Raw genomic sequence first — 15523 nt, forward strand, 5'->3', positions numbered from 1 at the left:
GGGGTGGTAGGGTGACATCATATTTCAGTAACATGGACACAACCATGTACGGTAGCAGGGGTGGTAGGGTGACATCATATTTCAGTAACATGCACACAACCATGTACTGTATCAGGGGTGTGATCACGTGTCAGTAGCATGGACACAACCATGTACTGTAGTAGGGGTGATTGGGTGATACCACATTTCAGTACCATGGACATAACCATGTATGGTAGCAGGGTGGCAATCATAGCAGTTTGCTTATAAGGGACATAGTGGTCCACCAAATTGTTGAGAAAAGTATAGAATGGAATCGCATTTTGGCATTATGGACACAATTTACCTTATTAATACAACCTAACTATCCATTACATACACCACAATGGAATCATTTTGCCACGTCTGAGAAGACAACTGTATTTGTGAAGGGTGAAAAAATCTGAGACAAATGATATGGTTCACAACTTTGCCTCTGGCGGACATACGTATTCCTTATTCATGAGGGTTCACACAATATGAGCAGTATCGATATCTGCAACTTAAAATACGATATCATACGTTATATTTCAAAACGTAATGTCATCATACATGTTTTCATACGTAAGAAACTATTTCATTGATGTGTCTGCTTTTCTGATGAATAAATAACAGTACAGAGTGTTTAAAAGGTATAAATAGTTTGAATGCCTTAATGGTAAAAGTTAACACCGCATAAAAGGGAGTAAAGTTAGATTTTGCACAATACCCAAATAAAACATTGTCAAAACCTCTCAATGACCTATATGTACACAAGTAAGTCAGCTTTTTGCACAATACTATGTGGACTGATATAGTTTTATGTATTTATTGCCAAGGGCCATATTTTCTCTGTCCTGCTGTCTGTCAGCTCCAGTGGCTGGATCCTCACACACGGAGGTTGTTACACACCTCATGGGTCAGGTCAGTGGTGGTGGCGTAGCCCCCCATATCCTTCGTGCGAACCTGGAAGATACAAGTCTAGCATCTCAACAACAAATCCTTCCTACTTTAAACATTTCAGTATAAAGTTGTATTTGTTAAGTTACTTCTCCATATGTTGCTTGGAAAAATGTTTGAATAACAACCAGTAAGGGGGAAATTCAGGGAAAAAGGATGTAACTATGGCACTTTGAACATGGCTGTTCTGTAGAGATTTGTGATTAATGATATTCACTTCTTTTATAAAGCTGGGGCTTTCCAGTATTGAGATTCTCAATTGAAAACTCTTGATTTCTATTACTATCTCCAAAAGGAAAGGCTAAACCTTTTTTCTTAAGTCAAACCCCTTTACTGGTTGGTAATGTTACCTAGGATACAATTATGTCAGTAACAGGTATGTCAGTAAATACTAGGCAAAATTGCTGAATTTGCCCCTGTGTAGGTTGTCTATGATGGCAGTGGTGAGGTCTGTTGTTGTTGCGTATCCTCCCATGTCTCTCGTCCGAACCTGTGAGCCAGGTCAGAAGTATAAAGTGTCAAGATACATCGATACAAGACATCACAGATATTTCTTAATTACCTGTAATCCTCACAAAGTCGTTTAAATGAATGACATCCATGTGCACATACTATGCACATATCTAACCCCAGAACATCGCCCTCCCACACTAAAAATTTGAGCACAGACGTCACTTTCTCATATCAGATTTGAAGTCTCCGAAAAATTATGTAACTTTGTGCTTTATAAAGCTTTTTTTATTGCTAATGGGAAACATAGAGAGAAAGGTGTTATCAAACAAAGCAATATTTTAAGGAGTTTGTGAGTTAAAGGAAACTATTCAATGAATTTTGAGATAAAAAAGTAGGAGCTACTGACGTAAAACATTGACAGACAACTAAAATCATCTACATCAAGAGACTGTGCATTTAATCGGGGCTATTCCATCTTAAAGAAATCTATTTGAGAAAATAAAGGGTGGGACCACTTTATACGTGGGGATTAGTAAACAAAATTATCACCTATATTGTACGAGAAGCAACATGTAGCAATTAATTTGATATGGAACAATCATGCATGTAGCATATATATATACTCCTGAAGATTATTTGAAGAGAGAAAAGACTTTAGGAAAGGCATACAATCAGGTTTTCAATCAACCTGTAAGGTTCTGAAACATGTTGAAACAGTATAGACAGACAGACAGAGCCATCAAACCTTGTCCTGGTAGAGCAGAGAGAATCTTTTAAGATAAGCAGAAGAAAATCTTGATTAGTTGTGATTGGTGTATCCTATAGTTACAAGTGGTTGGAGAGAGACAGGAGTGTAGAAAATTATCAAGCCATATTCAGTAATTGACAGTTATAGTACACAACAAATTAAAAGTGAAGTCAAATCTCTGCATATTTTAGTAAGACATTCATTGTGTTACGTAAGGTTGTTTGTTACATATTCAACATTTTGCACAATACCGCAAGCAATATTCCTAGTGACATAGCTACTTACATAAAAGACTATTTTCTGGTTGTACCAGGTAGTGTATAACATGTATTGTAAGAATACGCTCCATAGTAAAGCATATAATGTAAGAACAGAACTTGTGAACTGTCTAAAATTGTTTTGGGGAAGAGCAAGCCACAAGCAATAGATGTTCAGCCCATCCATAAAGTCCAGCTTGTACTGCTTATATGTGTTTGTCTGTTCTTACAATAGTTAACTTACCTTCCCAACCTTGATCACCCTTTCTACTGCATCAGAGATCATCTGTCCATGGTACTCCAGACTGGAGAAAGACAGCATTGCAACATTCATTCAAGACTTTGTGTGGCACATTTTGAGTGCCATCCTTGGCACAAACAATTACTTGTCTACTCCATGCAACCCTGCTATTTTACAATAAGATATTGCTCTTCATTGGGATTCGATGATAAAGACAGAGAGCAACCCACAGAAAACAGACACACACACACATGCACACACACACACATGCACACACACACACACACGCACACACACACACACACAATCCTTCTTAGTCCAACCTTAACCAAACCAATACGAGAGGCATGTGTGCAGGACTTACTGCATGTGCTTGAGCATGTTGGCAGCAGACATCAGCATGGCTGTGGGGTTAGCGATGTTCCTGCCCACTGCCTGCGCAAACGGGTGACGTGCTCCCTGTAACAAGAATCCAACATGTCAATCTTGCGTAAAGAAAGGCAGCTTATGAAACATGAAACCAGGGCTCTAGCCAGCGTCCGTTTTTCCGTCAATTGACGGAAATTTGCTGTGTGTGACGGATACATTTTAAAATCAATCCGTCAACCTTGACGGACAAGAATTTGATGAAAGCTCTTAATGGTGGAAGCTACAGGCTGCTTGGGGACGCCGTCCACGGCCGTAAAAGCCACACACTGTTTGTTTTGCTATTGTTATGATTCTTGACAATGTGTGTCGGTGCCCTTTTGCATACGATAATCTCATTAAAACCCGTTTTTCAAGGTCTCAGTTCAGTCTCTCTAACTCCTGGAATAGTGGGCTCGAGACAATGGAAATTGGCTGACGGAAAAAAAATTCGGGCTAGCTAGAGCCCTGCATGAAACCTATCTACTTATTCAGTCAACAGGAGGAGTACAATGTAGAAAGTACCCCCAGGAATTCCACACAAAAGAAATTGAAGCAAAACATATGTTATGCCTGTTACAGATTTGCTTCTATTTTTGTACCTCAGCATTCAGTTTTACAAAAATAGTGTGAGAACACAACTGTAGTAAGGTGAAAACACGTTTGACTCACAGTCTCAAACACGGCATAGCTGTGGCTGTAGCTTTCCCCAGGCACGATGCCTGCCCCGCCCACCAGCCCTGCGGCCAGGTTATCCACAATGTTCCCGTACAGGTTCGGCATCACCATCACGTCAAACTGGTACGGGTTGGACACCAGCTGTGGGGACAAACCACAACAACTCAGCCTCCTGGGCAGATGAAACTGATAACTGTACAGACGTACATTGACAAAAACACAAAAGCTTGGCATATAAACTTTCATAAAAGATTTAAAAAGAAAGCCGTTGGCTCCCTGTTTACCTGCATGCAGCAGTTGTCTATGATCATGTTCTCAAATTTGATACGAGGGTATAGCTTTGACACCTCCTCACAACATCGCAGGAACATTCCGTCACCCATTTTCCTGAAAAAAAAGAAGAAAAAAAAGACAGAATCTTAGTCTGCTGGCTGCAGCAAAGTATGATACAATGCACAGTAAATATAGGTTTGACATACCAGGAAAACTTCATTTATCTTATTTAACTACTAGTATCTAGTTCTGTTTTCTTTCACTAGGGTAGCTCCATCAGTGGCTATGCACTGCTTTTAAGGGAGGCTCAGGGAACACATAATACAATTTTTACATAAAAAGACATCCCATGTGCAAGTTGTGATACTACTTGTGTCCTTACATGATGTTAGCCTTGTGCACAGCTGTGACCTTCTCCCTCCCGTGTCTGGTGGCGTAGTCAAAGGCAAACTTGGCAATGCGCTGGGACTTCTCCCTGGTGATGATCTTCAGGCTCTCCACAACTCCATCAACACTCTGGAGGTCACACATATCAACAGGGAGAACTTCTGTCACACAAACAGCACTTTTAAGATCATACTGAAAATGTAGAATATTTCTAGTTCTTCCTTATTCAAATGTTAAAATGTGTATTTGCCTTTAATTGTCCACAAGTTCTATAATTGGAATGAAAAAAATTAAAATGACAAATGAAATGTCAGCCACATCCCTGAAGGGACCTAATAATCTGTGAGCCATTCCTGCAATGTAGCATATAATGTGTATAAATATAATGGCCTCATAATCCAGGAGTGGGATTACTAACCACTAGACAACACCAGATTACAACTAAAGCCAGCCCACCTCATGCTCCAGGGAGCTGTACTCCCCCTCTGTCTGTTCCCTGATGATGACAAAGTCCAGGTTGTGGTGCCGAGTCTTCAGCCCAGGCATGCTCTTCACACGCACCACGTTGGCAAATAGGTCCAGCCTACGTCTGAACGTGCGATCAGGGAGAAAATCATAGCAGTCAATAACAACATATCATCTCAGGGGAACAAACCAGGAAGGATCATGGGGGGCTGAGAATGGATGAGCATTTGAATCAAGAAAAAAACACTGATGGGAAAAAAAACCATATAAAACTTTGGAAGAGTTGACCTAAACTTTTTAACCGAAAAACAAACAAAATTTGAGCCATTTTCTTTCATCAGCCACCATTTGCCCTTGTACACAATCCTTCTTGGTCAAACTGATTTTTGTAAGAGACAATTAATCCTTCTTTCCTGATATAAAGCATTTCTCAATATTCTCTTGTCTACGATTTTGGCATTGATAGTACATAGCAATACCACAGTTTGCAGTGCTATGTGTTGGCATTACTTACATAAGACACAGGATTAGGGCCCGCTATGTTATAATATTTGTTTTGCGTTGCCAATGATAAGCCAGGACTTTACCTCATCACCATGTTCATGCCCATAAGTTCCCCATGGGTGGGTGTCCGTATGTTGCCTGGTGGCAGCGTTAATAATAACAAAACACAGGAAACACAGTCTTTAGCATCAAACATACACAGACCTTTACATCATTGTTAGTTTGGTTATGATACATTCATAGCCCTTTCTTTCCACCTCATTTGTCATGCTGTCTGTGGTCACCGAACAAACATCTTCAGTGATATTTTATGGAATTATTTTCAAATATTACCATTTCACATCAAATCTCATAATTCCTCTGAATGCAATAATACCGCACCATAAGAAAGAAATGCATTTTCATGAATTCAAAGTGACTTGAAGAAATGTACCAATACATTATCAGTAATCCTGATGTATATACACTTCAGGATTATCTTGAGAAGACCGCTATAACAATGTTTTTTTTTAATGTGGAGGTAAGTTACCCAGTGGAATTATGACAGTTGATGTTACTTTAATTTATTGGTATTATCAAATAGTAAAATATCCATAGTACAAACAGAGACAAATGAGGGGAAAGCAGAACTATGAAAGTTCAAGAGAACTCACAAGAAAACTTATTGTAACATTGACACTGTAAGTCAACAATCAAAGCTAGAGTAAGTGAGTTGGTTAGTTAGTTTGTGTTGAAGCGAGGTCTGTACCTGAGTTTCATATTTACACCCATAAGCTCGCCTGTCTTAGTAGGTGTGGGTGTGGTTATAAAGCCTGGAAACACAAACACAGTAGGGGGATGCATAAACATTACAGAAATAACAGCAACATCTGTTAACACTACACTGGGCACATGACACCATCTGCAAGGACAAAATACATGGAGGTCAGGGGAAAACAATGTACACTGTTGTCATCTGAAAAATATATTTCCTTAGTTGTTAGACTGCAGCTTCAAAATGCAATGATACTACTTGGAAGGGGGAAGCTGTTATTAAATCATCTAAAAAGAGTTTGTAAACATGCAAAGAGAAAGATCAAGACTATAAATGTATCATTTTACCATCAATAAGTCCATTTTTAACATTCAAGTTTACATAGGCATGTTCAAGTAAGCAAATCTTCATTTACTGCTAATAATTGAACTGTGAAATTGAAACCGTAACAGATATTCTTTTTTGGATAGATATGATACAAACAACATCTTAAAAAGCATACAGTCATCTACATAACATACATGTAGTTCCCAGTGACAATCCTCATAACATTCCCTTTAGAGGTTCATGCTCTGCACAATTACTTGCATGTCGAATTTCATACCTGTACAAGTGCAGTTTCTTTCCACAACATTTAAAAAAGACAGAAATATAACAAATAATAACAAAACTATACAAGTATAGGAGGACAGAGGAGTCTGACAGATGCAAGAACACAGAAATAGCCCTTCTGGCTCCACAACAGCTTAAGTGTTACACTTGAACTAGAAATTTTTGTTAGCATGGAGACAAGACGTTCTACAAATGTTGTTCCTTGTAGACATCATTGTGACGACACAACAAGTAGACAGCCACATGTCAGGGTCATCTGTATTCTGTGATTTGGAATGAAGGATTAGGGTGTGGCTTGTTGCCATGGTGAGTACCTGACATCCATGTTGAGAGATTGCAGGTCACCGACCTGTAGCCAGGCAGGGGTGTGAATGGTGCCTATAGGAGAGGCAGTGAAGAGGGAAGGGGCGTGAAGCAGATGCAAGAAAAAGATGTGAAAGAAAATGTGGTACTATATAAAGAAGGCAGAAGTAAAGAGGACAGTTTAAGTTAGGTCCTTTATACATAACATAATGGTAAGAATGAAGGTGTACTACAGCAAAACGGGTAACAATAAATGAAGACCTGGTCCTACAATAGTTGTTCTGTACCTTTCAGCCCGACCCCTGTCCGTTCAAATGACTGGATGACCTTTTCCACAGTGTCCTGGTGGTCCTGGCCCCAGTCTTGAACCTCGCTTACATGGATCTCCTCAAAATCTACAGGCACTAATGCATGTTTGAACACCTGCACAACAAAAACAAACCAATAAACAACCAGACACAAACACAGGGAGACAGCACGCTTCTTACAGTTACAGATTATATCTCATTCATAAACATGCATGTCTATATACATTGTAAGTAATTAGTAGTAAAGACAGTGAGTCAATCAGTTCAGGACTGACTTAGACTACTACTGGGAGAGATGGACTTACAGATTGTGAGTAAACTAAAGCATGGACTGATGGAGAGCTTGAGAAGCATATTACAGGCATATAAATGTATTTCTCTACTGAATCTGCTATCAATGATTATGCCACAGTACCCACCTCCTTGACTGAGTGCATGAGCTCAGGTCCGATACCATCTCCAGGGATCATCGTCACCTTCTGGTTACCCTTAGGCTTTGAGACAGGGGCTGGGATGGCCTGTGGGGTAAAAGAGGAGTATATACATGCACGTGTAAGTATAGAGTCACCAGGAGAGCAGCATTCAAAAGAGGAGCTGAAACCATAGCTATTGAAGGCTTCAAGTCAGCTCCCAGGTTAAGCCACTGAGGAAAAGCAGAGCTAGCATTCAGGTCCCAAAACCGGGGTTTCATACGCCTGTTTCATACGCGTATGAAATTCATACGCGTATGAAACTGTCGCGGCGTACGAATTCGTGCGCGGCATTAGTGGCGCGGGCCGGAAAATTTTGATACGCGTCCCGACAACATTTCGTACGTCTCTCGGTGGACAGTTCGTTACAGGGGCCGGGAAAATTTGATACGCGTCCCGACAACATTTCGTACGTCTCTCGGTGGTTACACGGGCCGGAAAAATTTGATACGCGTCCCGACAACATTTCGTACGTCTCTCGGTGGTTACACGGGCCGGGAAAATTTGGTACGCGCCCAGACAACATTTCGTACGTCTCTCGGTGGTTACACGGGCCGGGAAATTTTGATACGCGTCCCGACAACATTTCGTACGTCTCTCGGTGGTTACACGGGTCGGAAAAATTTGATACGCGTCACGACAACATTTCGTACGTCTCCTCGGTGGTTACACAGGCCGGAAAAATTTGATACGCAGATCGGCAAAATTTAGTACGTCTCATCGGAGAATAGTTCGTTACATGGGCCGGGAAAATTTGGTACGCGCACCGACAACATTTCGCACGTACATTTTGGTGGATAGTTCGTTACACGGGCCGGGAAAATTTGGTACCCAAATCGACAAAATTTCGTACGTCTATCGGTGGATAGTTCGTTAAACGGGCCGGGACAATTTGGTTGGCGGAACAGCAAAACACGGCACAAGCGGTACCTGTCCCCCACGGGACAACTTGCAACGTGTCTCGCTGAATTTCATACGTCATACAATTTTCGTACGTAACGGCAAAACACCGCACAAGCTTGCTAACTTATCGGCGGACGGTACCTGTCCTCCGCCGGACAATTTGCAACGTGTCTCGATAAATTTCATACGTCAGACTCAGACAAGACCCCCCCCCCCCTGTTCCCCCAATAAAAAATCGCTGGACAAGGGGCTATGGTATCTTTGTCTAAACTGTTGATATATAGCATTCAAAGTAATTTTGGCTTCTACATACGTATCTAATCATCATTAGGGAGATGGGCGATAGGTAAAGTGACCAATGCAGGTCACATGAACGATGGAAAATAAGATTATGAGGCTAGTTTTGAGAGCTGATAAACAACTGACCATTAACGATATACGGATAGATTGACCTCCTTGGAGGTGGGAGGTGATTGCTAAGACAATTTAGTATCAAGTTAAGCGTAACTATTGCAAAACATCTAAACGATAACGGTAAGGCTTTGACTCACCACAAATTATCCGGAATGGAGAGCAGCGAACAATTTTTATGCGATGAAAGCTGGGCATCATGTTTCCACTAAGCGGTCCAAGCTCGTTATGACGCTCTCGCGTAAAACAATAGGAGCAATTATCTGGACGAAACCATTTTGTACGTCTGACAGGGTGAGGCTAAAATCTTTGAAACGATTACAAAGTATTAATTATGGAAGTCGTTTGAAATAAAAGTTCAAATACTTTAGGAATGATAAAGAAATGCATTCTATTTCTCTTGAAGGCAAATCAGTGAGGCATGAAAAACTTCAGTAGTTTCGTTTTTGTACGTAGGGGTAAAGAGCATTCCTGCGCAGTGGACCCTTCCAGTTTCCACTAAGCGGTCCAAGCTCGTAAAACAATAGGAGCAATTATCTGGACGAAACCATTTTGTACGTCTGACAGGGTGAGGCTAAAATCTTTGAAAACGATTACAAAGTATTAATTATGGAAAGCGTTTGAAATAAAAGTTCAAATACTAAGTACTTTAGGAATGATAAAGAAATACATTCTATTTCTCTTGAAGGCAAATCAGTGAGGCATGAAAAACTTCAGTAGTTTCGTTTTTGTACTTAGGGGTAAAGAGCATTCCTGCGCAATGGCCCCTTCCAGATTGCACAACATAGTATTTTGCCGCGGCCAAAAAAGTAGTGCGTTACAGTAAATGAGTAATGCGTAGTTATTAGTCTATGCACAACATCAAAGTGGAAACTATGCTGAATGGTAAAGTAATACAACAGTTTTTAGACGGTATAAGTCACATTACGATGTTTCTTAGGTCTGCGTGAATTTGCGCCTTGATACTGTTGCCAGGTACTTCAGCTGCAGTTCCATGGCCTCCGCTGGGGGTCAAATAAAAGAATGACTAACAAACATGTACTAGCAAATACCAAATGTTGTTTCTCTAAATAATGGAATGTTTTAAAGTCCGTTACTGATGACACATATACAACTGTATTCTTTTACAAAAGTATTATGTCATCCTCTTGTGTCACTATTTCTTCGTGAATTTCATGGACCCATTTTGACGTACAGTATTTTAAACTACGGTGATTCAGAAAAATTGCTGCCGATAGTGGTTGTCTGGTTGATCCTTTGATCCGTCTTGTACTCTTACGGTCCGGCCAATGATTGACTTTGTCTTTTATCACGTGATAATATCCAGTCTATTGTCTTGTTAATAAACTATAGTCTGTGTGGACTGCCTTTGGCCGAGTTCATGTTGACTTTCGAAACGTGTTAGTTCCGGGCGGGATTAGTGTTAGTATGGCCACAGCAAGGAAATTTTCTGGATGACATCCTATATAGACTGCAAAAATAGTGCGATAGGGCGAAAAAAACAAGATGGGTAAAAAAACAAGTTGACTACATTTTCAAAAATAGGCACCATAAAGTTGAACGTTGTAACAAAAATTAAAGGGACAAAACATGGTATCAGTGCCAACAAGGCATTCATTCATGTACTCAAGACATGTACAGGTGTGGTAAAAGTGACACTTGTGTGATAGACTGGCATCACCAACAAAGTCAAGAAACCGCCCGGGTACGCCCGGACCCGGCCCAGTATTTGGTACGCCACGGCAGTTTCATACGCGGATGAATTTCATACGCGTATGAAACCGACGTATGAAACCTCGATTTTTGAACCATGGTGCTACCTGGAGGAAAAGAGAAGATGCAAAAAAGCGTTAGCTGCCCAGTCATCACATCATCACCCACACTGGGCTTCACATGCCCAATCTGCTCAAGGACATGGAGTAAAGGATTGGAGCATGGCCTGTACACCCATGTGAAAGCCTGACGACCTTGCAAGCAAAGAACCAGCCACTATCTTCATCAGTGTTGCATCTCTTTTGAATAACATATGCCATTTGTTCGCAGTTCTTGCAACTTTTATCTACTCTTACAGTTCAGAATTTCCTCAATTAACAAATTCATCTTTCTCTTCCAGTACACAAAGAATAAAATAGCAAATAAGTGAGCTAATGATAGCAAGTAGAATGTTAACAAGTTCCCTTTTTTGGAACCTCTTCAGCATTTCTGACAAAGAGCACACAGTAAACATGTGTACAGCACATTTTATGGAATATAGTAGAGTACTAGTATAGTAGAGATCTTGTAATAGAATATAAAGTGCAGAGTTTACCGGATCTTGAGCAGGCATCGTGGTGGAGACTGCTCTGCAGCAGAGGACAGAGGCTGGCTGCCATTGTAGCTGTGGAAGTAAGAATAATATTAATGAATCAGTTGATAGAATTCCACTATTGTATCGTTTTTGCTGATGTGCTCTTCTTTGTCAAAAACCAGAGCTTAGAAACTACCATTAACCAATCTGAGAGAGTGAGCTAAAGACTGAGCTTAATGGTACACAGGTACAGTATTGTCTGTAAAGCAAATTTGAAAAAAATACATTTTTACACTAGCACACAATGCGCTATAGCTGGTATAGGGTGAGCCTAATCATATTAGTGAGAGTAGCTTGAAAAAAGGCTACAGGGAACACAATCTGTATTTTTGCGAAAAAGTTGCATTTGTAGATACAATGTGAATGTGTAGTGACTGCTTATATCAAAATATGCACAATTCCAGAAAACAGGTGACACAAAAATATCAGGTCGATTCACCCGGGACCTCAACCCTAACCCTACCCCTCCCCTCCTCCCTTCCCCCATTTTGCCCCTCGCGGAGTCATCTGGGTGTATTTATGATGATGATGATTATCTGGTGTCTGTAGGATCGATTTACGTTATCTGAATCACGTAAATACCGGTGTATAATAGCATGGGGGTCATGCGAAGCCTAGCCGATAGCTGTGAAGTTATTTTATGTGTTTGTAGAAATATAGAGAGGCGAGTAAGAACAGAAAGAAACAACACCCCGACTCCCGGGATTCGAACCCCCGCCGAACCCGGGCAGCCGGATCACAAATCGAACGTGCAAACCGTTCGGCCAAAAGGCTTAAGCCGTTAGGCGTCTTCGGTTTAGCAGTCCTTGAACACCACTGTTACATGTTAATTAAACATTTTTCGCCCAAACCACTTAGTTAGATTGACTGTGAACACAGTGTTTATTGACTGTTAACCCGTACGATGGGTATCCGTACAAAATTCGCAGGAAACTCTTACTTTTGTTGCCGATCCCACGAGTGTCCGGACGACCGCTGCCATCTTGTTCCAATGTCACATTCGATTACGCAACTTCCGGGTTTCAGTCGAACCGCAGAGCTCTATGCGCATCCGTTCTGCGCAGCCTTCTCTGGACAGGTCATAAGCCAGAACGCAGTTTGTCCTGGTTTGACCCCGCTGCATGCGTATAAACAACTGCCTGTTGTGCAACAAAAAGACCTCAGACCAACATAATGTTTATACTTTTTCACATCTACAGGATTTGCCCAGCACAGCCATGTGGATATTTATTGCATTGCAAAAGTTCAGCCAACGTTGTGGCCCCCGAAACAAAGCAATTTTCGGTCTGTGTATTTGTGATTATCTTTTCTCCAGTTGGCCGGGACACAATCAGTTTTGTCCACAGTCGGACAGTCCAGTTCCTCACCTTTACATTGATACCAAACTTGAAGGGTAAATTTTAGGAGAAACGGTATTGCCCCCAAAAAAACTACAGCCATGTCAAATTCCCCGGCGTCTTTTTTCGAATGAGAAACCGCACACACTGATCTTTCACTATGCTTTACAAAACTCAGCCATGATGTCTTGACATCATTACGCTTGCACATGAATCCTACTTATTCTGGCTTCTGGATAATGTTAGTTTTATTTTGGTGGGCTTCCCGAAATCTATTTGCGACGGCAAGACTTGAGCCGTTAGTTATATCAACTTTTCCAAATGCTGGTTGAACTTGCAACATTAGGCCTGCCCCCCGCGGCACGAACATGGAACGTACCGGCTGGGTTCCACCGTTCGAACCCAGGTTCGGACCAGGAGTTCGAAACAGATTGACTCAAAATATGATGAATCTTAAAAACTCTTACTTTGTACTAAAACTCTGTGTCTATGTGCGTTTGATTATCATCATGCCACTTATTATATTGCATGTGACAGCCGCACCCATTCAGATTCTTGTACCAAGAAATGAGGTCTGTGACACAATGCGAAATGTTTAAATTGGGTCCGTCCGCAGGGTAGTGTGCTTTGGTAGCTACAACCAGACTGAAACTTCACCACTGTGATTTGCGCATGTTCGCAGTTAATTTGGGGGCAAAACCGTTTCTCCTAAAATTTACCCTTCAAGTTTGGTATCAATGTAAAGGTGAGGAACTGGACTGTCCGACTGTGGACAAAACTGATTGTGTCCCGGCCAACTGGAGAAAAGATAATCACAAATACACAGACCGAAAATTGCTTTTTTTTGAGGGGCCACAACGTTGGCTGATCTTTTGCAATGCAATAAATATCCACTTGGCTGTGCTGGGCAAATCATGTAGATACGAAAAAGTATAAACATTATGTATATCTAAGGTGTCTTTGTTGCAAATTAAGCTGTTGTTTACACCCATGCAGCGGGGTCAGCCCGTGACCCGGCGTAAGCCGTATTTCAGAGAATAACGCGTTCTACGGTGACCTGCGGTTCGACTGGTTTACTCACAACCTTTGACCTAGTTGGGTGTTACCACTACGATAGATTAGGGATGATGATGATGTGGAGAAATTATCTGCAAAAAAATGTGCATTCAAATGTAGCCAATTTTCATATTACAGAGTTGATAGAATTTCTTGTCTTTACATCTCAGACATGGTAGTTTATGAAGGAAGCATTATTTCAAGCTATATGTGTATTTTTAAAACTTCTCCCTGCTGGATATAGTCTTCTGTTCCAACGATCAGTTAACGTTATCAGTTACCAGTATTGCCAGTTAGATATTGACTTGGTTGAACCAAGGACGTTTGTAAAGTAGTTGTCCTAAACTTGCTGGTGGTGGAAAAAGCCATAAAGCTATTCTGATAGTTACACAACTATATCATGGCTCTCAGGCTATCTGGGCGACGTCTAATGTCCATGACTTGGCAGTGCTTCTTCAACTTCAAGGTGAGGCTCTAACGTTAGCTCTTGAGGTATCTTTTCTGGTTAAGTGAAGTAACTTTGGATGCAGCCTCTAATTTTTATGCTTCATGTCTCATATCAGTTTACGTGATAACATTGTATTTATACACACAAGCGCCAATTGCGTCCCAACAAGATAGAGACTGACCCGCGGGTGACCCAGGTATTACGTTTATAATTCCTGGACCATCAGGTCCTCATATGATCACGTATGTAACGTTAGGGTTTTGCATAGCCGCAGTGTGATTGTTGGTTTTTTGCTCCCACTTATAGCTCCCGTGACCAACAGTCGCAAACTCCTACGTTTAAAGGAAATGAAAAAATCGCTGAATAAACGACCCGCTGCACTTTATATCCTCGGATCTCTGGATGTCCCTCACTTCCTAAGTTTTTTGAAGGGATCAATGAGGAAAGCGTTGTTGGGGTCCTGTGAGCATATGTCAATGCACCAACTAGTATGTACCAAATTTCAGGTCATTTGAATTCCATACAAGGGCATAGGAGCCAAAAATATACATTTGCAGTAAAAAATGGCCAAACCACCCAAAATAACAAATTTTTTAAGTGACCAATGATGAAAGTGTTGATGGGTTCCTATGCTCATATGTCCAATGCACCTTTGTGCCAAATTTCAGGTTATTTGGTTGTAATACCAAAATATACATATTTGGTCTATTTAAGGTATCTCGGTCCGCTAAATTGGCATTTTGACCTTCCACAGTTTTCTTATTTATAAATTAAGAAAGAATGGAGCCGTAACGAATGTTGATAGATGGGCATTAGAGAATTCTAGATCTGATTTTTTGGGGGCCGAATTGATGACGTCATCATTTTTATTACCTCTGATATCATTTTTTCTATGACAAAATACAGCACTTTGGTACATACCACTGTAATGAAACTTCGTTTTTCGTTACATAATGATGCAAGCTACAAACGTAGTGTTGCGCAAATTGATATCTACTAACGATCTGTAGTAATTAGAAATTGCTTGTTGTCTATATCTTAAAAATAATTAAATCTTTCTTACAACAGATCCCTAGAAAAGATCAACATGCCTAACACTACCTTTGGAGCTGGGCCCTATGTGGCGGGAGACAAAAGATCAACAACATTACCGTTCCGCAAGTCCTTGTACTTGGTTCCTTCTACTTCCGAGGAGGGTCCGGGTTT

At 40.9% G+C, this 15523-nt stretch overlaps 2 protein-coding genes across 7 annotated transcripts in view; one reads left to right on the plus strand and one right to left on the minus strand.

Moving 5' to 3' along the window:
- Window positions 1–370: 370 nt before the first annotated feature.
- On the minus strand, window positions 371–12499 carry LOC118413815 (isocitrate dehydrogenase [NAD] subunit beta, mitochondrial-like). 5 transcript variants are annotated; one of them, XM_035817362.1, is made up of 12 exons: window positions 12417–12499; window positions 11438–11506; window positions 7765–7863; window positions 7325–7460; window positions 5452–5506; window positions 4856–4988; window positions 4395–4528; window positions 4024–4126; window positions 3734–3880; window positions 3021–3115; window positions 2660–2720; window positions 371–1447 (listed from the first exon to the last, which is right to left on the minus strand). In XM_035817362.1, exons 1-12 carry the CDS (start codon window positions 12456–12458, stop codon window positions 1349–1351), a joined length of 1173 nt encoding a protein of 390 aa, XP_035673255.1. In that variant the 5' UTR covers window positions 12459–12499; the 3' UTR covers window positions 371–1348. The 5 variants fall into 5 exon arrangements, with proteins under 5 accessions (XP_035673255.1, XP_035673253.1, XP_035673254.1 ...); XM_035817360.1 differs by lacking the exon at window positions 5452–5506 and adding an exon at window positions 6117–6180; XM_035817361.1 differs by lacking the exon at window positions 5452–5506 and adding an exon at window positions 7049–7112.
- A 1635-nt stretch (window positions 12500–14134) lies between these two features.
- Window positions 14135–15523, plus strand: part of LOC118414261 — a 9540-nt gene continuing 8151 nt past the window's right edge. Inside the window, exon 1 of one of the 2 annotated variants that reach the window (XM_035818182.1) lies at window positions 14135–14327. In XM_035818182.1, coding sequence (XP_035674075.1) covers window positions 14270–14327 — 58 coding nt within the window. In that variant the 5' untranslated portion in view covers window positions 14135–14269. Of the gene's footprint in view, window positions 14336–15523 lie in introns of both variants that reach the window. The other variant, XM_035818181.1, reaches the window with a different exon arrangement.

The sequence above is a fragment of the Branchiostoma floridae genome, chromosome 4 (genome assembly GCF_000003815.2).
Source record: "Branchiostoma floridae strain S238N-H82 chromosome 4, Bfl_VNyyK, whole genome shotgun sequence".
NCBI classification, from domain to species: domain Eukaryota; kingdom Metazoa; phylum Chordata; class Leptocardii; order Amphioxiformes; family Branchiostomatidae; genus Branchiostoma; species Branchiostoma floridae.